Source organism: Carassius gibelio, chromosome A5, assembly GCF_023724105.1.
Source record: "Carassius gibelio isolate Cgi1373 ecotype wild population from Czech Republic chromosome A5, carGib1.2-hapl.c, whole genome shotgun sequence".
Classification (NCBI taxonomy): Eukaryota; Metazoa; Chordata; class Actinopteri; order Cypriniformes; family Cyprinidae; genus Carassius; species Carassius gibelio.
The window spans coordinates 4,574,034-4,597,726 of NC_068375.1; the positions used below are offsets into that span (position 1 = coordinate 4,574,034).

Consider the following 23,693-nt stretch of genomic DNA (forward strand, 5'->3'; position numbering starts at 1 on the left):
TCTGGGCAGGTTTTTCTAATTATCAGCTTTTTTTTTTCTTTTGGGAAAATAAGTGCACTTAATTATAATCAGTGTGCACTTGTAGTATACTTCAAATCTTATATTTTATAAGTATATTTTACATTGTGTACTTTCAGATAATAATAAATTATGTTTCTTATTTCACACTGAAGTTCACTTAAATAATAATAATTTAAATAATTAATTTCACACTGAAGTACACTTAATAAACTAAAATAAAAGTTTACTTAAAAGATTCTTAAAACATAGTTAATTATAGTGTGCTTTGTAAGAAAACTTGTTTTGACATTTTGACCTGTTGTTAACATACTAAAGCACATGTAATGTATTTGATTATTTTAACTTCAACATCATTATTACAAATTTGTAACTACGAATGACAAATGATACATGACATACAAGTTTTAGAAGTAACATTAAAGTATATTTTAGTTTACCATTAATTCTTGTCAGTACATGCAGCATTAACACTAACCATATTTTAAAGACAATAGAATTATAAAAAATGACATATAAAGATGCAACATTCATTATCAGTGTTGATTTGCGCATCTTCTCAGTTAACGGCTCTGTGTAGTAACAGCTGCTCTATTTGAAATCACGCACCTGATGGAATTTACTGCCAAATTAATTTTAATATCCAATATTTATCATGCACCCCTAGTGTCTATGCGTGTGTGTGTGTGTGTGTGTGTGTGTGTGTGTGTGTGTATGTATATATATATATATATATATATATATATATATATATATATATATATATATATATATATATATATATATATATATATATATATATATGGGTCACATCATTAACAAATAGGTTCGCTCCTACACACACTGCTCTAAAGTTCAACTAATTGCATTTAATATCAATATAAACTAATTGGAGTTAACATGCTAAGTCACCAAATGTAATGCATTCAGTTTGCACTTAAATATTCTTCTGGAGTTTATTATTTTTAATAAGTCACCGTTAGGAGACTGGAGCTCCTTTAACACTTCTGTAGGTCTTATGGTAAGGTCTCTTGCTTTTGGGGCAGTATTTCTCAGATTTTTTGGAGGAAACCTTGGATGTCTGCCTTTATATTTGGAATGTTTCTTAGTGTTGTGCACAGATGGTATTTATTATTGCATGCTTTCTGAAGACGTGTATGCAGATCTACTGATGACGATTAGGTAGGTGGTCCAAAGCAACAAGGCCATTGTGATCGTTGTTAGTCTTCTTTGTAAATGTCTTTTATAAATGTCTGGGTTGTTTTAACTTTGACATTATGAACGCGAGTTCTCCAGGGAGCACTCAGTAGACTTAATTCAAGTGTTGCTCTGGTCTAGTGACAAGGAAAGATCCAGTTTGTGTCTAGATGAGATTACAGGTAGATTTGCTCCCAGTATGAGCTGCTCCAGGTTTGGCTCGGCCCCAGATGGAGGCACTTTTTCTACAGTCACACATTAGTTGTTCTGAAATCTCGGGCCACATATTTGACCATCTGAGAGCTTAACTGAAAATACATTGTTTTAAAGATGCATTAACATGATCTGATGGATCAGATGGTTTACTGTAAATCTTGCTGGACAGCATGTTTGTGCAATAATGAAATAGTTTGGCCAAAAATGAAGATGTGCTAAAAAATTTGCTCCCCTGGGGCCATCTAAGATATAGATGATTTTGCTTCTTCATCAGGTTTCTTCTATCACTTATTCACCAATGAATCCTCTGTATTGAATAACAACTTAACAATAATCAAAGTAATCACAATAATACGAGCAATTCACAAGACTCCAGTCCAACTGACATCTTGTGAAGCCAAAAGCTGTGTGCTTGAATGAAACAAATTGAGACCTATTAAACTTGAAAAAAAAAAAAATTCCGGTTAAAATACAAGTCCATATGCTGTAATAATGCTTCCTTTTAATGAACAAGTATTCTGGTCTGAATCATGAGAGAAATTCGCACGGATCTAGCATAATAAATTAGTTTCTTATATACTTTTGGCTTCACAAGATGTTAACTGATGGACTGCAGTGTTGTGGATTACTTATGGATTATTGTGATGTTTTTATCAGCTGTTTGGACTCTCATTCTGATGGCACCCAGTCACCGCAGATGATCCATTGGTAAGCTAGTGATGCAATGCTACATTTCTCCAATTTTGTTCCATGAAGAAACAAACTCTTTATTTTCATTTTTGGGTGAACTATGCCTTAAAGGAGTGATAAATCTCACAGTGGACAGAGGCTCAGTCTGGTAGAGTCAGATGTCAAAGGAACAGACACTGAACACACTCTACTCTGTTTATTCCTCCATGAAACATTCATGGCTGCCCTTCTCTGTCGATACATTCGCTGCAGGAGGTTTCTGTAGAAAGTTTCTCTCAAACCTAGTTGAAGTGCTGGCAGCAGTCGATGTGCTGTGTGTCCACTGGGTGTCTTGTGCGGGGATTCACTTCAGCTCATCTTAAACCTGCACTCCATGAAGTCTTGACTCACGGCCCATCAGGGTTAATACTGTTAATGAAAACTAAAGCTGAAATTAAAAATAAAACCTAAAAAAAGTGTTACTTGAAATAACAAAAATAAAATAAAAAAAACACTTAAAAACTTTTAAAGAAATATTAATTATTTTAGTTTTTACTTTACATACTGAAATAATTCAAATTGAAATGAAAATGAAAACTATAGGTAAAAAAAAAAAAAAAAAACTAAAACTTTAACTAACATTATAATGAAATGGAAAATGGCCCAGCAGTTGGACTTCCACTCCGCACTCCAGCGCGTCTGTATGTCTGCAAAACAACAACAGCACTGCCAGACCAGCACAAATGTTTATGGTGCGTGATTTCTGGGCTTCCTAATCACAGGAAAAGTGCCTGTGGGAATTTCTGCCTCCTGGATCAGATTGTGTCTCATTTACTCCAGCTATATGCTGCTGTACTCCAGCAGATCTCAAACCCACTGCTCTGCGCATTCTCTATGTCTTCCTTATTTACACACCCGATCCTGATCATCAGCTTAAGAAAAAAAAAAAAAAGAACTGAACTGGATAAGAAACTTGGGAAATGTTGAGTGCTATGGATCACTGAACCAGGATTGAATCACTGAATTGTGCTTTTCTCTGTGACTGTAGTTTGACTGATGCTCCTACAGTTATATAAAAATACTTTCCTATTCACAATCCCCCAGTACACTCAAGATTATTATAGTATACTAGCATTTACTGAAGAAAGGTTATGTGGGTGGATGCTAGGATATTGCTAATGGATTGCTGTATAAAAATAAATATCTCATGTATACAATATACAGGTGCATCTGAAAATATAATATAATGGTAACGTTCTTAATTTATTTTTTTTGGGGGGGGGGGGGGTCACTGTGAGCAGGTGCTAAATTCCTGCTGCAAAATGAAATCAGCATTTCCATAAGCATAAGCAGAAGCATAAACTGCTCAAAAAATCTCCTGGTAGAAGGCTGAAATGACTTGATAAAACATGATGAACAAACAACAGCAGACGTCACAGCACCCAAATAATCTCGGACTTCAGAAACTTCACACTGGACTTCGGATTCTGTGCCTCTCCAGTCCTCCTCCAGACTCCAGACCTTGATTTCCAAATGAAATACTAAATGACCAAGGAGTGGCTTGATTCTAAGAATGTGACAGCTCTAGCCCTTTTCCTGAAGACGTCTGAGTGTGGTGACGTTTGATGCGCTGACTCCGGCTTCAATCCACTCCATGGGAAGCTCTCCCAAGTTCTTGAATTGGCTTTTCTTGACAATCTTCCCAAGGCTGAAGTCATCCCTGTTGCTTATGCACCTTTTCCTACCACACTTTTCCCTTCCAGTCAACTTTCTATGAAGATGTTTTGATACAGCACTCTGTGAACAGCCAGCCCTTTCAGCAGTGACCTTCTGTGGCTTACCCTCCTACTGAAAGGTGTTGATGATTGTCTTCTGGACTGCCAAGTCAGTAGTCTTTCCCATAATTGGGGTTGCATGTTCTAAACTAGCCCAAGAGGTACCCAGTATTTATCAATATTCAATATTTACTCAAATTAATAAAACGAATCAAACCAAACTTTTTTTTTTTTTGAGATACTGCGTACTCTTGCAATATTTCAGTTTGTGTGCAATGAATCTAGAATATAAGAAAGTTTGCTTTTTTTTAATTAAATTACAAAAATGAAGACCTTTTCCATGATATTCAAACTTACTGAGATGCACTTGTATTTATATAGATTTATTATTTACGTGTATTTTTCATTTATTAATTAAATGCATAGTAAGTTTTGAACATATTTTTCAAACAGTAAACAGTAAACAAACAGTAAACAGATATATATATATATATATATATATATATATATATATATATATATATATATATATATATACACTTAACATAGATTCATAGCATGAAATAAACATGAATTAACATCAAAAGGTACCGTATTTTTCGGACTATAAGTCACACCTAAGTATAAGTCGCATCAGTCCAAAAATCCGTCATGAGGAGGAAAAAAAATATATATATAAGTCGCACTGGACTATAAGTTGCATTTATTTATAACCAAGAACCAAGTGAAAATATTACTGTCTACAGCTGCAAGAGGGCACTCTATATTTCCAGTGTAGTCTACAGGAGCAATGAGCAGCATAGAGCGCCCTCTTGCGGCTGTAGACGTTTCTCTCGGTTCATATAAAATTAATTTTGATAAATAAGTCGTACCTGACTATAAGTCGCAGAACCAACCAAACTATGAAAAAAAGTGTGACTTATAGTCCAGAAAATACGGTATGTTGAAAGAGAACTTTTATCATGTCTCATATAATTAATTATATATGTTTCTATGAATAAATCTATCATTAACACAAGTTTTTATGAAAACTGCCTTGTGCATGTAAGTTGTAGGCTATACAAACATTTTTATTTGAGTGTGGCTATTATATCTGAAAACAAATAGCATTGAATATAATAGTTTTGTTGTTCATTTTAACCTTTAATGTACCAAAATAAAAGGTATCCCTGTATAGTATTTGGATGTTTTTTTTTTTTTTTTTCTTCCTTAAGAAATCCACACTGTCGGCAGATATCATTCTGAATAATCGGCTGTCGATATGGGCTGAGAATTTTCATATTGGTACACATCACTCTAATTTTAAATATTTATGTATTTTATATTTAAAAGCTATAAACAAATAACATTTTTAATTTGGAAGATATACCATGCCGTTTACAACATAAAGCCTATTTGAAATTGGCTTAAAAAAATATTTGACAAATATTTTTTTTGGACCAAATGTCCTCAAACATAAAATGCTAAAACTTGTGTTTTTGTATTTTCACAGGAACAACACTCAATGTTAGAGCTAAACGTAACTGTGGCAAACCCATCAGTGGTGATCATCACCTCCAGCAGCGATTACACCATCCTGCTTCAAGACAATCCCACAGTGGACATCTATGTAAGTACCATTGCATTCAGGTTTTTCATTTGGAAATGCCGAAGTTCACTTCAGATAATACATGTTTAGGGTATACATCCAGATCTACATTTGCTCGCACAAAGATGTTTGCATCCACTATCTCATGGGAGCTGTTGGCAGATATCTGACAATAAAACCAGCTACCGATGCACACTTTCAGCTCTGTTTTGAGAGGCAATTAACCTTGTTTGTTTAGCCCGTGACTCCATGAGAATTTGCAAACAGACTTAACGAGTGTCAAATATGGATGTGCCAAAGCTCTCGAAACAAAACAGCCCAGTTTGTTTTCTTTCATTTGTTATTTCCACCACTGAACCTTGCTAACCTTAATTAGATTGCTATGGAACAAAGCACATTGGATTTACATTGCAAACCGAAAGGGAGCAAACGCTAAATTTCCTTGCAAGGAGGGGAAATTTAGCTATGCCCCCATTGTGACTGAATCCTGAACCGGACTACAAGATATAAAAAATGCAGTGTGTTATGATGGGATAAACTGATGGACTAGAGGAGACATGCAACGTCTTGTGTCTGGAGAAACAGTATCTGTTGTTCTTGAGACTAGGCCCGCAGAGAATCACTCCTGACCGTTTGCAACATCAGCCTCTCTCTCTCTTTTTTTTTTTCTCTTCTGCTGACCAAGGCTGCATTTATTTGATTAAAAAAACAGTAAAAATTTGTGAAATATTTTTACAATTTATAATAATGGTTTTCTACATTAATATATATATATATATATATATATATATATATATATATATATATATATATATATATATATATATATAAATAATAATAATAATAATAATAATAATAATATATATATATATATATATATATATATATATATATATATATATATATATATATATATATATATATATTAAAAACTATTTATTTATGTGATCAAAGCTAAATTTTCAGCATCATTACCCCAGTCTTCAGTGTCACATGATCCTTCAGAAATCATTCTGAATCTATCTCTGATTTGCTGCTCAGGAAATATTTCTGATTAATATCCATGTTGAAAACAGATTTCAATCAATCGAATGCCTCCTTGATGTATAAAAGTACTACTTTTTAAATAAATGAAAACAGTGAGTGAGAAAATGTTGACTATTTACTTGCATTTGCTCACTTAGTGAATGCAAATATTGGACCTTGCCATCAATTTTCAATATTTGACTGCAAAGCAGTGCAGAATGAAATATTATTCCCTCTTCTCTCAGCATATGTTGTGTGATAATCATTCCAGGCTTGCCGTATTCTGACATCCGTTCACTGCACGTCATACTGTACACATCTGCAGCAGAGAGAAGCTCTTTTGATGGAGACAAATTCTCTCCATTCTCTCTTCCATTCTGAAGCTACTAACCTGATGACAAGAACAGACTGAGAAAACATGTTGGAAAAAACGTGTCTGATTTGTTGATGAAACATTCTCCCGTCTGTCAGGACTCTTTCTCTGTGTGCTCTGATGATTCTGTTTTCTCAGGTCGTCTCAGCACAGAGCTTCAGTAGATTTAAATGCAGTTATGATGCTCTATTATGCCATACTGTATATCCTCATTTTTTTAAAGCCGTAATTGTCATGTGACTGATACCAATGCAAAAAAACGTCATTGTCTTCATTGTCTTTGTGCCTTCTTCTGTTGATTTGTGGGTGAAGTGTGACCCGATGGTCTGTTCTTGAGCTTCATCCATCACGTTATGGTTTGCGTTATTGGAATTGTGACTTGATTTCATTTCCTGAGGTTTTGATGCATCACGTCACTCATCCAGGACAAATGTCCATCAATCTACAAACGCCCCATTGTGCTTCAGATGAACTCTTGTCTATGTGCCTTCCTGTCTCTGTATTTCCATCCAATACACATGCAGTTCAATCAGCCAGAGGTCTCGCTCCAGTAAAGTCTGCTGACTCACAATAACAGGTCCAAAAGAGGGCAGAAGAACTGAAGGTTTTACTGAAACTGTTTTTGCACTTATGCCAGACTTGTCATTCATTTTCTGTGAATGATCTGATCGTAAAATATGTGTAGATCAAGTTCCAAATAAAAAGAGAACATACGGTAATCAAATAAGATGAAACATGTAATTCAGTGTAAATGTTTCTATAGAAAGCATCAATCTTAAGTAAAATAACAGATGAAATAAGTTACTCATAGCCTGATATAATATCTTGATCAGCGCTCACCCATGTCTGTAAACTTTGAAGATTACTTTTTTTTTTTTTTTACTTGCGAGCAATGTTAAAGATATTACTGTCTTAGATTTTGTGTCTGCAGTATATAGAGCTCTGACTGTAAATCATGCTTCATAAATATAGCAAGGTTGTTGCCTTGGCATCATATATATATATATATATATATATATATATATATATATATATACACACACACACACACACACACACACACACACACACAGACACAGACACTGGTATGTGTAGTTACGGGGACTCTCCATAGGCGTGATGGTTTTTATACTGTACAAACTGTGTTTTCTAACGCCCTACACCTAAACCTGACCCTCACAGAAAACTTTCTACATTTTTACATTTTCACATGATCCTTCAGAAATCATATTAATATTCGGATTTGCTGCATAATAAAAAAAAAAAAACTAATAATAATCTGATTATTATCAATGTTGAAAACAGTTGTGCTGTTTCATATTTTTGTGAAAGCTGATATTTTATTCAGTATTCTATGATGAAAAGAACATTTTTTTACATTTTAAACATCTTTACTGTTACGTTTGGTCAATTAAATGCATCCTTGCTGAATTCAAGTATTCCTTTATTTTATTTTTTTACTTCTTTATGAGGGTGTATCAAGGTTTCCACAAAAATATAAAGCAGCACAGCTTTTTTCCACATAATTAATAATCTAAAAAGCTTTGTGAGCAGCAAATCAGCATTTGACAGTTCTTTTAAATGGTGATAACATTACAGTTTTTTCTGTATTTTTCATCAAAAGAGCAGAAGAGAAGAGACTTTTGACCAGTAGCATGGGATTGTGTCATTTTTCTTTACAACAGTACACAACGTGTTGTCAAGTCAAACAGTGAAAGTCAAACAGTGTGACTACTGTTATGAAAGATTTGACATGAAAGAATCATTTTATTATTCGTATTTGCTTTTTGTTGTTTTCTGTGTTGTCTGCAAACAGAACTCTAGTTCTGCATGTGGAGACTGAAGCTGATTCTCCTGATGTGATTTTATATTGTATCTTATCCTGAAAGCAAACTTATTTCCATCCACTTTACAGAAAACAAATGGGGCCTTAATAAATTTTATCCTGCCAACTGGAAAACGTCCACAACCTCACATTGCCCCGTTCACAAACAGCGATTCTGAGCTTCTGAAATGGGCAGCAGAGACATTTGGTGGAGTCACATCCTTCACCACAGCACGAGATCCCAAGATCATCACTTTCACTGGGATGAAGGGTAAGATCACGCTCTGCATCGATGTATTCGGCTCTTAAGATGCGTGCATTATCAGTGATCCAGTCATTGTTGAACACTGAACTCTTCCAGGAACACAGCAATCCTCAACATGTGACCTGCAGCCAGAAATAGCAGCAGATAAACAGTTAATTAAGATGTCTCTGAAATCTCCAACTGATGACCTCAAATCATGTTACACGAAGCATTCTGGAGAACCGATTCACGTCATCAATATTCCTGATGATGTCAAAATAAGGTAAACACCACCTTGTAGCGTCACAGTGGAAATGGGAGGTTGCTGAAGGATGCCCAAATTCCAAAATTCGATTCATTCATTTTTGTATCACCAACAATAGATAGTCACTTTACTTGTTAAATGTACAGTACAGAATTGAAGTTGAGGTTTCACTTATTTGTTTTTAAAGACAGTTTAGCTTCGTCTGACCTAGTCCACTGTCATTGTTCCTCACAGCAGCTCACTTCTTCTAAAAAATCAGAAGTTTAAGAATGAAATGTGATCACCCCTCTGGTCATGTGATAACAGTGGATTAATGTGGCATCTTCTTTCAGGCATGTTAATGTGCATTTGCCATCCAAGTCCAAAGTGACCCTGAGAGGTCCAGCAAACACTGAGTGGACAATCCACAACAGTTTCGGCGTCAAATTACTGGTGAGAATGGCTCTGGAAGATTATTTCATCCTCTCTCTCTCTCTCTCTCTCTCTCTCTCTCTCTCTCTCTCTCTCTCTCTATCTATCTATATATATATGGGAAGATTACTTTTAAAATGCATTTCACTACAGAATACAAAATACAAGCTTTAAAAAGTAATCAGTAACGTATTTCGTTAGGTTACTCGGGTTTAGTAACTTAATCTAAATACTTTAGAATACTTTGAAATACTTAAGCTTTGTAACACAAAGGAACATATTAATTTGATGTCTTGTTTTTTACGATTTCTGACATCTACCAGCCATAAGGTTTGTGTTTTTTTTTTGCGTTTTATTCACTTCAACATCATTTTTCCAAAGAATTTCTATGAACAACAACACCAATGTTATGTCATTTAAAAATTCCAATCAATATAAATTAAATTTGAATATAATGAATGGGATTCCGTCCTGTTTCATGCTGCATTCCAAGCTTCAAAACAAATCCAGAAACAAACTTTATGTGAAAAAGAGTCGCTAAAAAATCCCTGAGTGAAATTTGACAGGGCTCGTTGCCCACAGTCACAAACAATGTCATTATTAACAATAGTTATTAACAAGCTTTTGGGAAACAAGCCTCAGGGCTCGCGAAAATTTAAAATCCCTGATAGCCAGGCATTCTTCAGGTTTCGGAAGCCAAAAATGTATTTATCTAACCTGGAATAAAAATAAAGACATCGGCTGAACCTTCTTTGGGACAAATCAGCATGATCAACAAAAACTAGTAGCGTATCGGGATGTAGCAATTCAATAATCTTCTGATGCGATACAATTCACAATACAGACAGATAACAGTGGTCACCAACATTTTCAAGCCTAAGATCACATCCAAAGTCCAAATTTAAACCAAGATTTACCACTTGCAAAAAAATTATGAAAAAACAAGGCAACAATGTAAGTTCTACTTTGACATTCTTTGTTGCCTGTTAATCACTAGCAAAGTATTTATTTAACTATACAAATAGTATATAACTATACAAACTGTCAACTATAATTCAACATTTACAACAGTAATATAACATTAAGTATTTCCACAGACTTATTACTCATATATAAACACAATACCGTATTTTCCGGACTATAAGTCACACTTTTTTTCATAGTTTGGCTGATCCTGCGACTTAAAGTCAGGTGCGACTTATTTATCAAAATTAATTTGACATGAACTGAGAGAAAAGAACCAAGAGAAAACATTACCATCTACAGCCGCGAGAGGGCGCTCTATGCTTCTCAGTGCTCCTGTAGTCTACACTGAGCAGCATAGAGCACCCTCTCGCGGCTGGAGACGGTAATGTTTTCTCTTGGTTCTTGGTTCTAAATAAATGTGACTTATAGTCCAGTGCGACTTACATATGTTTTTTTCCTCCTCATGACGTATTTTTGGTCTGATGCGACTTATACTCAGGTGCGACTTATAGTCTGAAAAATACGGTAATTAGACAATTATAGGCCTAAGCCAATAATGTTCTGTTTCACTTTCCCTTTTAAAACATATTTCAAACACTTTAAAATGGAAATACTCAGGTTAGTGCAGCTAGCATACAAAATATTATGACTTTCAGTCGAATCTGCCCGAGCAGACGGATATTAGTACATTTCATCACACCTGCACCCAGTTTGCACATCTAAATCAGTTGTATGGTCTGGTTTTCTGTTTAAAACAGTTGCATCAAGTATAAATGCCTCGTCTTTTTGGGGAGGTAAGCATGCCGTCAGCGGAGGCTCGTGCTGTGGTGCCAGGGCGAAAGTGTAAAGAAAGTGTATATATATTTTTTTTTCCTCTGATTTTGAAAAATCTTCGCGATCGACTTAAAATGCTTCCAAGATCGACTTGTTGACCGCGATCTTCAAGTTGGTGACTCCGGGATTACACCATACAATTTTCTTACATTTTATTTATATATTTTTTTATTAAAATAAATAAATAAATAAGACAAATTATAAATGAAATTGTGTCATTTTATTCTTAGACAAAAGACAAAATGCTGCATATTTCTTTGTGAAATTGAAATGTTAAATAACAAAACTAACTTGAAAATTTAAAACAAATTCTAAATCCAATAAAAAATCATACAACTTAAAGAAATATCTCAAAAAAAAAAATTATCTGTGCTCTATTTTAAATCAGAGGAAACCATTTGAATTACTATCCAAAAAAAGATGCTAAATAATAATAATAATAATAAAAAATAAGTAAAAACAGAATGGTTCGATTTTACCTCTGACAGCAGGTGGCACTAATGGAACACCTGGTATTTAAAGGCTGCTGCCCCTTTAAGACCAAATGCACAGATCGAATATAATAATGCACAGGATATTTTTTTTACCCACTGTATCTTTCACTTAAGACAGAACTGACTGTGTTTACGAGAATACTTGCTGAGACAATTATTTTGAAATAAATTTGTGTCTATGTGTTCATTCAGAAGCAAGGATAGGCGAAAGACGAATCAGTTCTGTGTAAGCACAGCTTATAGCTCACAATTATGAGTTTAAATCTCACATTTCTGACTTTTTTATCATAGAAGTTGTGTATGCAATTTGTTTTTAGAAAATAAGTTTAATTATTAAATTTATAAATTAAAATTTTTGTTGTTAAATTTTTTTTAAATTTATAAAATTATTCTGTGGTGTAAATAAGCTTGCATATTTCCATGACTTGATCAACTATAAGCACTTTTACTAGTGTCTAACAAATAAAATGACAGGCATTCTGTATGAGCAGTTATGTGTCTTTCTCTTTTAGTCTAACAATCTTGTAACCTTAAATGGGAAGAAGTCGCTTCCGAACCAGACAATCTCGGATGAACCTAAAGAAATCAGGCAGAAGGTGTTTTCTTACTACAAGAGCACCTTCATCACCAGCTACTCTGAGATCCATCTGAACGTGTCACACATCCAGCTGTGGATCAGGGACAACAATAACTTTTCAGGTAGTCTATTATGGATCTTCTTTCTCTCTCATTCGCATGGGCATCAGGTTTGTTCAGGAATCCAGCCTCATTGTGCAGTTCTAGGCTGATTTTACTGCTCTAAATGAAGAAGCTTCAAGCTGCAGAAACTTTGTTTTTCTGTTATGAAAATGGTTGTTCCAAATCCGTTATGAGAGTTGTAAACCTTTGTTAAAAGTATTACTGAGACTGTTTGTCTGCTGTCCTCTTTCTTCACGTTTAGTACCTGTAGAAGTGGAGCCCACGACATCAGCACCGGTTCCTCTTCAGATGCAGCTGTTCTCGTCTCCAGACTACACGTTTCCTCTAGATCCCAGCAGAAAAGTTCCGAGTGACAAGAGGATCTATGCAGAGGTACATGATAAGTTTTTAAGGGGCTCATATACTTTACAGTCTTATATTGTGGAGATTTTTTTGTTATTGTTATTACTAAATAAATAAAAAATGACAGTACAATATTATATTTATATCGTTTATTTATTTGTTTAATTTCATAATTTAATAAAAATAAAATAAAACCGTTTTAATGATAACAATAAGAATTTACAGAACAACAATAACATTTTTATGGTTGCCTTAATTTCATTGCTTTTAAACTCTAAACTATAGAGCTTTTATTCCGGTGGAAAACAGAAACACATTATAAGCAACCCAAAAAACACAACATTTGCAGAGATGGAGAAATCTAATTATTCAGTCTGTGAACACACAGTTTTATCCTTGGATATACACAATTCATGTGGATGATACTTCAAAAATATAACAACAGTGAAAATCCCCTTTCTGCATTAAATGTATTTATTTATTTATTTATTTTTTGTGCTTAAGTGCTCTGTACAATGGCAAATTATGGCAAATGCCATAAATTATTCAGCTTCTGATTAACAGCAATCAAAATGTAAACACCTCAGTCTGTTAAAACATAACATTAATTACTCTTTCTCTTCACCAGATCTCAAGTCAGAGCTTCGGAGAGATTCCCTTAAGCATGAAGGTCAGCAGCTGTCAGGTTAGCTCCATGCCAGAGGTGAGGGACATGCCGTTTAAAGAGGAGGCGTGTTACATTAAGGACTGTCCCAAGAGACTCCGATTTTCCTTTGAAATGCTTGGGAACCTGCCTTCCAGCTCATGGGACCTCAAATGTGCAGTTCAACTTTGTCATGAAAGTGGAAAGGTTTGTGGGGTTCTGTTTGCAGAGAGTGTACAACCAAGACTGTTAACAATGCCTATATTAAACAATCATCTCTTGTTGTTTTCTTTTCTGATTTTAGTTTTGTACAAAGGAAACACAAGTAAAGAGAAACTTCCAGGTCAAGCCATATATCCCAAACAAAAGTGAGTACGAGCTAATTTCATCTCAGTGCAGCAAGAAAAATCAAACCATAAGTCCATTTGAAAGTGCACTGCTCAACTGTGTTCAATTGATATAGGGTTGACAAAGGCAGCAATTACAGAGCAGAGTGGCTGATGGCCAATTCAATGCTGATATAGTAAGTGTAATACTAACGGCTGGCTAATATTTATTATTTTTTAAAGGGTTACTTCACCCCAAAATAAAAATGTTGTCATTAATTACTTACCCCCCTGACTGTACCATAGACTGGCAAATAAATTGTACTGTCAAGGTCTAGAAAAGTATGAAAGAGATCATCAGAATAGATAATCTGCAATCGGTGGATCAATTGGAATTTTAAAATGAGATGTCAACATAATTTCTGAAACATATTAATTAATATGAAGTTTATTTCTTATCATATTCACTCAAAATGATCTTAAAACAACTATCATGTTTGTTGGGTCATCTGTGTGTGTCAGCTGCTACAAATTAATGCCTCAGTTTCTCAGGAAACTTGTGATACCCTATATCCTTGAGCCCTGTGAAGCTGGATAACCTTGATTCCTAATTTAGAAACATACAGGAAATAAATTCTCCCATTCAAAAAAAAAAAAAAACATTCAGCAGCATTTATTTCAGAGCACAACAATAGGATGACACACCATTGTCCCAGATGCAAACTACTCCCATTTAGTATCAGCAAAATGTATGCTATTCTGGTGGAGTTAGAGCTGTTGTTGCACCCCCCCCCCCCCCTTACCCCCAACCTCTGGCTGACGTCATCAGTCATCATGTAGATGAGGTCAGGATATGAGGATGGGGACGACGGGAAGGGGGTGTTTATAGGAAGGCCTGCTCGCTGACCTTGTGGCTGCAATCAGAAATAATGAGCCAGTGGGGGATTTATTGTGTCCAAGGTCTGGTATGCTCGGCCTTTCCGAACATGGGGTCTGGGTCTCTATTGTCAGCCGCACACAAAGAAGGGAAGGTGTTGTTCTTCAAAAGGGAAGACATTCCCCGGGAAGATGGGTCAAGAACAAACTCTTGCATTCCTCACTGCCGGCCACAGTGAAAGACTGCTGCACTCTGCACAAACACTGACATGGGGTCATGTTTCTGCAGGACACTACGTTCACTGATCCGTCTTCATCCACATACTTTTTTTCCTCCACTGTTGTCCATTTGGAACGGAAGACAACGTTTCTTCAGTTTGATGCGATTCTTGATGTTGGAGGCATTTTCCACCACAGGGCATCTCTAAAGTTCCAGAGATCAGCATCGGGATACACGTCAGTTTGAAATCTCTAAGAAGAAAACAGGTTGTAAGATCTGTTAGGAGTCGCATGTGTTTTGGAGGATGCGAGCCCTTGGGCTGTCCTTCCTGTTCATCCCCTCCTGACCACCTGCTCATCCGTTTCCTGCCTCTGTTTGCTCAGCTCAGACTTTCTGACCAGAAACACAAATGAAGCTGATATTTGGTGGAAAATCTGCTGCTGAGAAAACAAATAAAAAGGGACATAAAGCAGACCCTTACTGTGGCGCCAAACCAAAAGTTCTCGAAGCCCCTTGGAAACCATTTTTTGAGCAGCTGAGGTGTTTTTGGTAAACACTCTTGCCATCTTTACAAAGTTGCTTGACCTTTATCAAACACCTCGCCATCAAAGTGTGAGATTAAAGAGACATGTACTTAAGCAAAAAACAAGCAGCTGCCAATAAAGGGGTCATATGATGCAATGAAACATTTTCCTTTATTTTTGGAGTGTCAAAAGCTCTTATTGCATAAAGATCTGTAAAATTTCAAAGACTCAAGTCTCAAATCCAAAGAGATATTCTTTATAAGAGTCAAAGAGTCAACCACGCCCTCCTAAACCGGCTCATTCTAACACACCCCCACATGTCTACATCATGATGTGGGAACACCACCCAAATGTTCACTCAAAGAAAGAAGGCGCTGTTGCGCCACACACATTTTTTTTTTGTGAAAGCTAAACTACTTTGTTTGGTCTTCCAAAAGAGGACATAACTAGAAATCAGTGTTTAAGTTTTATTTACAGCACTGTTCCAGATCAGTTCAACCCAAATATTCAGATGTGTGTAGTGCATCTTCAGTGCACTGTTTCCTGAACCTGGGAGAGTAGACTTCAATGCCATCTGTTCTGATTCACAGTCTTTTTAAAGGTGTCATCTGTAATGTTTGGCAAAAAAAAATCAAGTCATACTCCACATTCCATACCAGATGGGGGCAATATGCCTCAATAAAGTGAATTGGTCTACTCTAGAGTAACAAACGAGAAACAGCATAGTCTCTATGCTCCGCCCCTACTTTCACAACAACACTACAACCATAGCCAAAGCCTAACTGTGCGTTCACACCGCCGGCGTCTAGAGCATCAAAAATCGCTCTTGCCGCTCTGCTCACGATGCTGCAGAAAATTTGTGAGTGCCCAGACGCTCTAACGTAGATCGAATGCTTATTTTGTATTTAAAGCGGCCGCAAAGCAAACAAGCTTGTTGATCTCGTGCAGACTAACCACAAGGAGTTATAAGTTAACCTCATTAAATATTGTTGTGGACGAAATATTATGATCCTTTACTTAAAATGAACAATCTCAGACACCTTGGTCCACGTATCACTTTTAATTTATTTTTTATGTCCTTGTACGCAAACAGGGACACATGATAGATTAATACAAATGCTAAACAGCAATAATCAACCTGTCCTTTATTCTGCTTGGTAACTAATGTGCCAACTCTCAAGCATTCACCGTGAGACACACACAATTGACTCTTTTCACACGCTTTCATGCCACACATACATTTTTTCACGCACAGAAAAACCACGAAGCAAACAGGACAAACAGACTAGACAGAGCAGGTTAGTTATAATAAAATGGGTAACATTAAGTTATAGCTAGCTAATTATCAAACGCAGCTACGGTTAGCCATCGCTAACATTAGCACGTTTATCGAACAGCCTTCGATACATTTCTTTGTTATAACTTCCCGAAAACAAGTGCACAAACATATAAAACAAACTTCTAGCGAAATACTAACATAATCTAACTTACCAATCGAAAATAAATGTTGCAAGTTCAGAGTCGAACCTCATTTCTTTCAGGTCCATCAGTTGTCTCCAGCGATTAAAAGCAGTGCCGATGTTTACTCTGGTTCGGCTCCTTTTCTTATTGGATTTGATTTGTGTTTCCGAGCGCGGTTGTTACCCTGTAGCGGGTGGTGGTCTCTTGCCAAGGGCTTGAGCCATAATTTTTCTCTCTTCCCTGAACTGAAATGAAGTACTGTGCTGTACTTTCCACATGATTGACATCAGGTTCAGGCACGCCCACAAGACGTGCGAGTTATTCGTGTATTGCAGGTTGGCTGGTGGTTATGTTGCCCGTATACCGCCTCCCATGGCCGAAACTGGTATTACGACACCTGTCAGGCTGGGGCTAGTAATGCTAATGCTAATTAAGGTTGATATCTCTGCAGCACTATAACTTGACATTTTTTTAATGACATCATCACCCTTATTTCTTCTCATTCTTTTGATGCGTGTAGGTCATGTTATGAATATTTTTACCTCAATTTTTGCATATGGCACCTTTAAGTACGTTTACATGTTTAAAGGATTTACCACTGTTGAATCAAATGCAAGTTTGGAGCAGAGTAGAACTTGTTGTTTAGTGTTTCTCCGATCATAAATGCAGACATGGTTTTATGTTTATGCAACATGATGCAACATGTAAAAACCGTAGTCAGCGGTTCTCAATTCCAGTCCTCGCACCCCACTGCCCTGCGAACTGGACATCACAGGATATTCCCCCATGATTCCAGTTCGACGCAAATGTATTTGTTCCATTCAAAGTGCATTGAAGTGTGAAAGACGTGAATTTAAATAAAATTTTATTCACAGAGGTATATGATGTCACACTTGTCCATGTGTGAAGACGTTGCGCAGCGCAAATCCATGAATGAATGTTCCGAAGTAAACTTCAACAGATTTCCCCTGCTCAGGGAGTAAGGAGCAAAGACCACTGTGTCGGGACCATGTCAATCGGAGTACAGTTCAAGCACTGAGCTCACTTCTAATGATTACCTGAATGAGGGGTATTAACAAAGAGAGACATGCAAAATATGTATAGCTGGGGGGCGCGAGGACTGGAATTGAGAACTGCTGGTATTGTCATTATAATCTGTAATTATATCCCCTCTGGATGCAACAAATGCCACGTTTATAATGGGTTTAAATGTTTTTGTCTCAGCGCTCCTGTACACACAACATCACAGTATAATAAGGGGAGGAACGTTTCCATCACATGCTTGAGTCATACGGCCAATCACAACGCACTGGATAGCTGGCCAATAAGAGCACACTTCGCTTTTCAGAACGATAAGTTTACATCATGGGTTTCAGAAAGGCTGGGCATAGAGGAGAAACAATAATGTACAGTATGTGGAAAATAATGTGTTTTTTGAAACTTAAACCGCATAAACCCATTTCCTTACACCAAACACACAAAATAATGTTATTTACGTAAAAAATACATGGCTAAAGTCTGAAAACACTGTATTCAGTACAAATTGAATACTAAATAAAAAATGTTGTATCAAAATAGCATTTGAGAAGTTGGGGTAGTGATGCTACATTTGTCAGTAGCATGACTGTAATTTATCTGCTTTAAAAGCAATGTAGTACCCTTAAAGGACAACTTTGTACTTTATACTTCAAACTAATATGATCACTCTGACCCAAATGAATTGCTGTGTAAATGCATTTATGCCACCTCTGAGTAGCCTAAACGGCCTGTGTAAAGACATCCAAAGGTATTAACATGCACCTTTTTGTTAGAGTACAGCGAGTATTGCCTCAGTGACAAGGTGTTGAAACCCTAAAGGCTTATTGAACTTTTTCCCCCAATGCATAGTGACAACACACTACATTAGCTTCACAGCTGAATAAACAAGGCAGTAATCAAAGGCTCAATGTGAAAAAAAAAAAAAAAAGTTCGTCTGGCAGACTCTGTCAGACTCTTACATTAAAAAAAAAAAAAAAAAAAATATAATATATATATATATATATATATATATATATATATATATATATATATATATATATATATATAACATTTATTTTACAAAATAATGTATTACATAGTTGTAACTTTTTAGTTGAGAAATGTTTCATGATAAAATGTCAGCACAGGAAAGTCTCTCATCTCCCTTGTAGAAGAAATTTCACTGGTTTAACTAAAATGAAATAAAAATTTAACCATAATAAGAAAGCTTTTATTTTGTTAAGCATCCTGTCTGGATTTGATTTATAAATAAATGATTTATAACTTAATTTATTTACATAATTTATAATTATTTATACATTAATATTAATGTAACAAATTTCTTATGATGAGAAACATATGGACAACTATAATCTTCAGTGTGTGTAGCTCTGATCCACTCCAAAAGTTCTGATCAATTTTTAAATAAAATGTCAAATAAATGCATTTAAATGTTTAAATATATTATGTTAAACACATTTAATTAACTGCATGTTAGTGTCTTACTGAGTTGAACTGTAATCCTAACCAAACACACCTTAAAAGGCTGACAAAGGTGTTCAGAATTGCTTGCAAATGATAGACAGGTGGGTTAAATTGGGATTGGAACTACAGTCTGCAGAACACTGGCCAGTCAGGACTGGAAATAAAGAGCCCTGCTCTAGGGGAAGCTTTTCCATAAAGCTGCTTATGCAGTATGTAATGTGAAAAGCACTGTTTAATACAATGGACTTAACTTGATGAGCTCGATAATTTTTAGTGTAGTTAGCAATAAGCTTTTAGTGTAGCTAGCTGCTTTTTTAATGTAACTTCTTTCAGAGTAATTTGACGGTAGTTTGCCATGCTACAAGCCACTCTTAATGTAGGGTAGTCCCACTACAGTTTTACAGTAACTTCCTTGACACTAATGTCATCTAATCCTACATGGCACACTGTACCATACAACACCGGCATGACAATTAAGTAGAGCTTGGTCTGAGGATATAATTCTTGCTCTGGTTTGCGAGAGTTCCTCGGTTCAAATCCCGGACGAGCCCCCAATTTCTTATACCTATGGTCTGACCTAGTTATCACTTTCAACTGAACCATGGGGGAAATCACCTTTCAAAGGCATTGTATTTATCACAGAATTACGGAAAGCAATGGTTTCTGAAATGAATATTTGCTCTGTTTCAGATCCATGTTTTGAGTTTGGGCTCTCATCTGTTCTGGGAATCGCGTTTGGAGGATTTCTGATCGGAGTTCTCCTCACTGGTGCTTTATGGTTCATTAAGATACGCACAGGTGAGTTGCAGGCATTTGGATTGAGGTTATGTTTAGCAGCGCTTATGACTTCTGTAACTACTCAAACATGAGAAGATGTATTTGGTAGAGTTTTCTCTGATTCTTTAGCTTATGAGGGAAGAGGTGGAGAGAGCAGCTCCAACTAGAAATAAGATGAAGCAGTTAAGTAAGGCCACTGCCATAGTACTTCCAGACTGTTTTTCTGTTCTTGCATTGAAGGGACTTTTTTGAGAAGTCCTGAAAAGTGATGTTTTTATGAGTTTTGTAATCAGTGGTAATGTCCAGATCTCATGTGTGCATGTGTTGCAGGGCATCCTGTGGCTCTGGGAATGCGATCAACGGCGGCCGAGCTCTCAGGTCAGCTGATCTCTAAACTTTAAATAAGTCAATATTTTCCTCAAGACACTTCCTCTACTCTTTTCCTGTCGCATTTCCTTTTCATGATCGCGTCACTCAATTGTTGCCATGCAAAATCTGTTTTTGTTTATTTCACTCAATATTCCCTGTGTTTTTTGTCCAGTCCTCTCTATAACCGGATGCCCGTGTGGTCTGACCAAACGGCAGCCAGTGCCCACCCACCAGTCTCCCTCAGAGAACAGCAGTGGCAATGCCAGCATTGGCAGCACCCAGAGCACGCCCACGAGCAGCATGGCATAACGCCGTCACCCTGTGTCACTCGTCTCCTAATGCTCGCTCACTCTCAAAGCCATCTTGCTCCACGCATCCCATCATCCCGAGCAAGAGAAAAAGAGAGGCGTAGCAGTCCTCAAACATTCCCTGTACTTCACAATACTCCATTTGCTCCCCCGGCTACGGGAAGTCAGTAGGGACGAAGAACAAAAAAAGAAAAGGCATGGCTCCCAGAGACAGGAAAAACAACGCATAACCCCCAGGAACTAACAGGAAATTTGTCGCATTCTTGTGCCGGTGCCTCTCTGATGGAGGCAAAATAAGATTTCACAGACAAACATTAGTCTGACGTATCAGTTCGCTTTAAGATGGGATTAAATATGGCTCAAAGAGACGAGTGAACAAACGTCAGACTCCTATCCAAACACTTAGCCGTGGACTGATGAAAAGATGAAACCTTCCAACAAATCAACTATTGGACATGCACATAGAAGGAAACACATTTTTATTTTTAGAGTTTTTACTGAAAAGGCTGTCCCACATGGGACAGATTTGAAAATGGCTACCTCTGAGTCTCTGATTTGTTAATATTTGTTTAACCATAACTAAAAACAGTGGCTGAATTTATTAAATATAACAAACTGTGTCTTATTTAACCCTCAGATCAATAGAAAGACAAAAGCAATTATGTAAGACATTTATTGATGTGACATTTTATTTCAGTCTCTCTCTCTCTCTCTCTCTCTCTCTCTCTCTCTCTCTCTCTCTCTCTCTCTCTCTCTATATATATATATATATATATATATATATATATATATATAAAATAAAATTATGGTAATAATTTGAATATTTGTTGCACTGCCCTTAATAATCCTAATTTATTTTTTTATATCTAAAATGCATTTTTCTTTTGATTATAGAGTGAAATATGACCCATAATGATTCATATGGATGTTTTTTTTTTACTTCATTGAGTGACAATATGTTTGATTAATTACCTTAGTAATTAAGTAACTTAATTAACTGAAGATATATTTTTTTGTGTGCATGATTTTAGTACGTAGATGCTTTAATCTGTGAATTCATTAGAGTCAATTGGACATCAAATATTAGTCGATGTGATAAAGATGCTGGAACATCATTTTAAATTCAGTTTGTTCAGTTTAAATTCAAATATTTCTTCCAGTAGTAATTGGGTGAAAATATAAAGTTAATCCCATACTGAAATTGGTTTGTAAATGATGGCCAATATGTGTGACGTTCAATTTACATCAAATCAACGGCATGTCAAGTTTTTGATGTCAGTTTGATTAGCATATTTGACCGTTTTTTTGTTTGTTTGTTTAGTTTTTTTACATAAATTTTGATGTCATTTAGATGTCTTTTCAACATCAATTGTCCACTGGGTTGTCTGTTTATATGACAAAAGAGCAAGTGATGATATAAAGTAGGTCAAAAATGAAAGAAGTATCATCAGTTATCAACCCTCATCCCTGTCATCCCAAGCTTGTATGGCTTTCTTTCATCTGTGGATCACAAAAGGAGATGTTTAACACAATGTTCATGCTGCTCTTTTCCATGCAGTATATGCAGATAGTGAGCAGGAGTTGGCAAGCTTCAAAGAGGAAAAGTATTAATAATAACCAAATTCCAAGTCTTCTGAAGCCATGTGACAGTTTTTTTTTTTTTTTTTTGTAAGAAATAGAGACAAATTGAAATCATTATTAACTCAGAGAGGATTTTCAGTGTGCGACGGCTTAAATTACTAGAGTTTGTATAAAGAGTACTGCTGTGAACTGTTCCTTTAACATCAGGTGGATGTGCGATTTGTGCAATATCTGTGGTGTTACTTTGTTCATATATTTTTTTGTGTCTATATGTTACATTTTTATACTGCATTCGTATATTCAATATTCAACATTTGTATTGCATGTTCTGCTTTCTATGGAATGTTCCCATCTAAAGCACTTACCATATGGTCATTATCTGAAGTCATATTTCTTCTGTTCTCCCCATTCTGAAAGTTCATTTTAATCCGGTTGGACATACTTTAAATTAAATCATGAAATCAATGCGTCCTAATATCATTACAGTTTATTTATTGCTTCTTCATTTATTTCTTGATGTTTTGGAAATGTGTTATTCTGATAATTGCGTAACTGCCCAAAGAAGTGGAAACAGAAGTTGCACAAATGCAGTTTTGTCCAGCTTCGCTCTGTTGTACCCTCCGACCCCAATCTGTGTGCTGATTCTGGCCCTGAGGATAAGATATTACTTTGGTTTAGTGTTAAATAGTATGGAGCCCCGCACATGACATCCAAGAAAAAATATATAAATTGTGTGCACGATTTACTAATTCATTCCCTCAATTTACTAAAATGTGCACACGATTACTATTGCGTTCCCTCGATTTATTAGTGCACACGATTTAGCAAATCAAGGGAACTTAGTAAATTGTGGGCACAATTTATAAATCGATTGAACGAAATAGGAATTGTGTGCACATTTTAGTACAATGAGGGAACGAATTAATAAATCATGCACATGACTTGGCCTACTATTTATTCCTGCATGGCATGTGTGGGGCTCGTAAAATAGACTTATACAAAGTAATGTAAATTTATATTTGCATATATGGTGGCAAATATTACACTGGAAACAAAGTGGAGGTTTGATCCATGTGCAGTATTACATTATATGTATCTTAGTTACAAGAAAAATGACCAGTTTTCCCTTCTGAAAGTACAGACAATGTATGCAGGCATAATAAA

The 23,693-nt window shown here is 35.9% G+C and overlaps 1 protein-coding gene across 2 annotated transcripts in view; it reads left to right on the forward strand.

Moving 5' to 3' along the window:
• Positions 1-23,004, forward strand: part of eng (endoglin) — a 48,024-nt gene extending 25,020 nt beyond the window's left edge. The window contains exons 4-15 of one of the 2 annotated variants that reach the window (XR_008162741.1): positions 5,368-5,484; positions 8,778-8,958; positions 9,049-9,214; positions 9,529-9,628; positions 12,414-12,600; positions 12,842-12,972; positions 13,571-13,792; positions 13,890-13,953; positions 20,185-20,292; positions 20,401-20,458; positions 20,602-20,649; positions 20,813-20,904. Coding sequence is in view for 1 of the 2 variants with exons in the window: in XM_052591437.1 (XP_052447397.1) it covers positions 5,368-5,484; positions 8,778-8,958; positions 9,049-9,214; positions 9,529-9,628; positions 12,414-12,600; positions 12,842-12,972; positions 13,571-13,792; positions 13,890-13,953; positions 20,185-20,292; positions 20,602-20,649; positions 20,813-20,949 (1,461 nt within the window). In the remaining variant the exon portion in view is untranslated. Of the gene's footprint in view, positions 1-5,367; positions 5,485-8,777; positions 8,959-9,048; positions 9,215-9,528; positions 9,629-12,413; positions 12,601-12,841; positions 12,973-13,570; positions 13,793-13,889; positions 13,954-20,184; positions 20,293-20,400; positions 20,459-20,601; positions 20,650-20,812 lie in introns of both variants that reach the window. The other variant, XM_052591437.1, reaches the window with a different exon arrangement.
• The last annotated feature ends 689 nt before the right edge of the window (positions 23,005-23,693 follow it).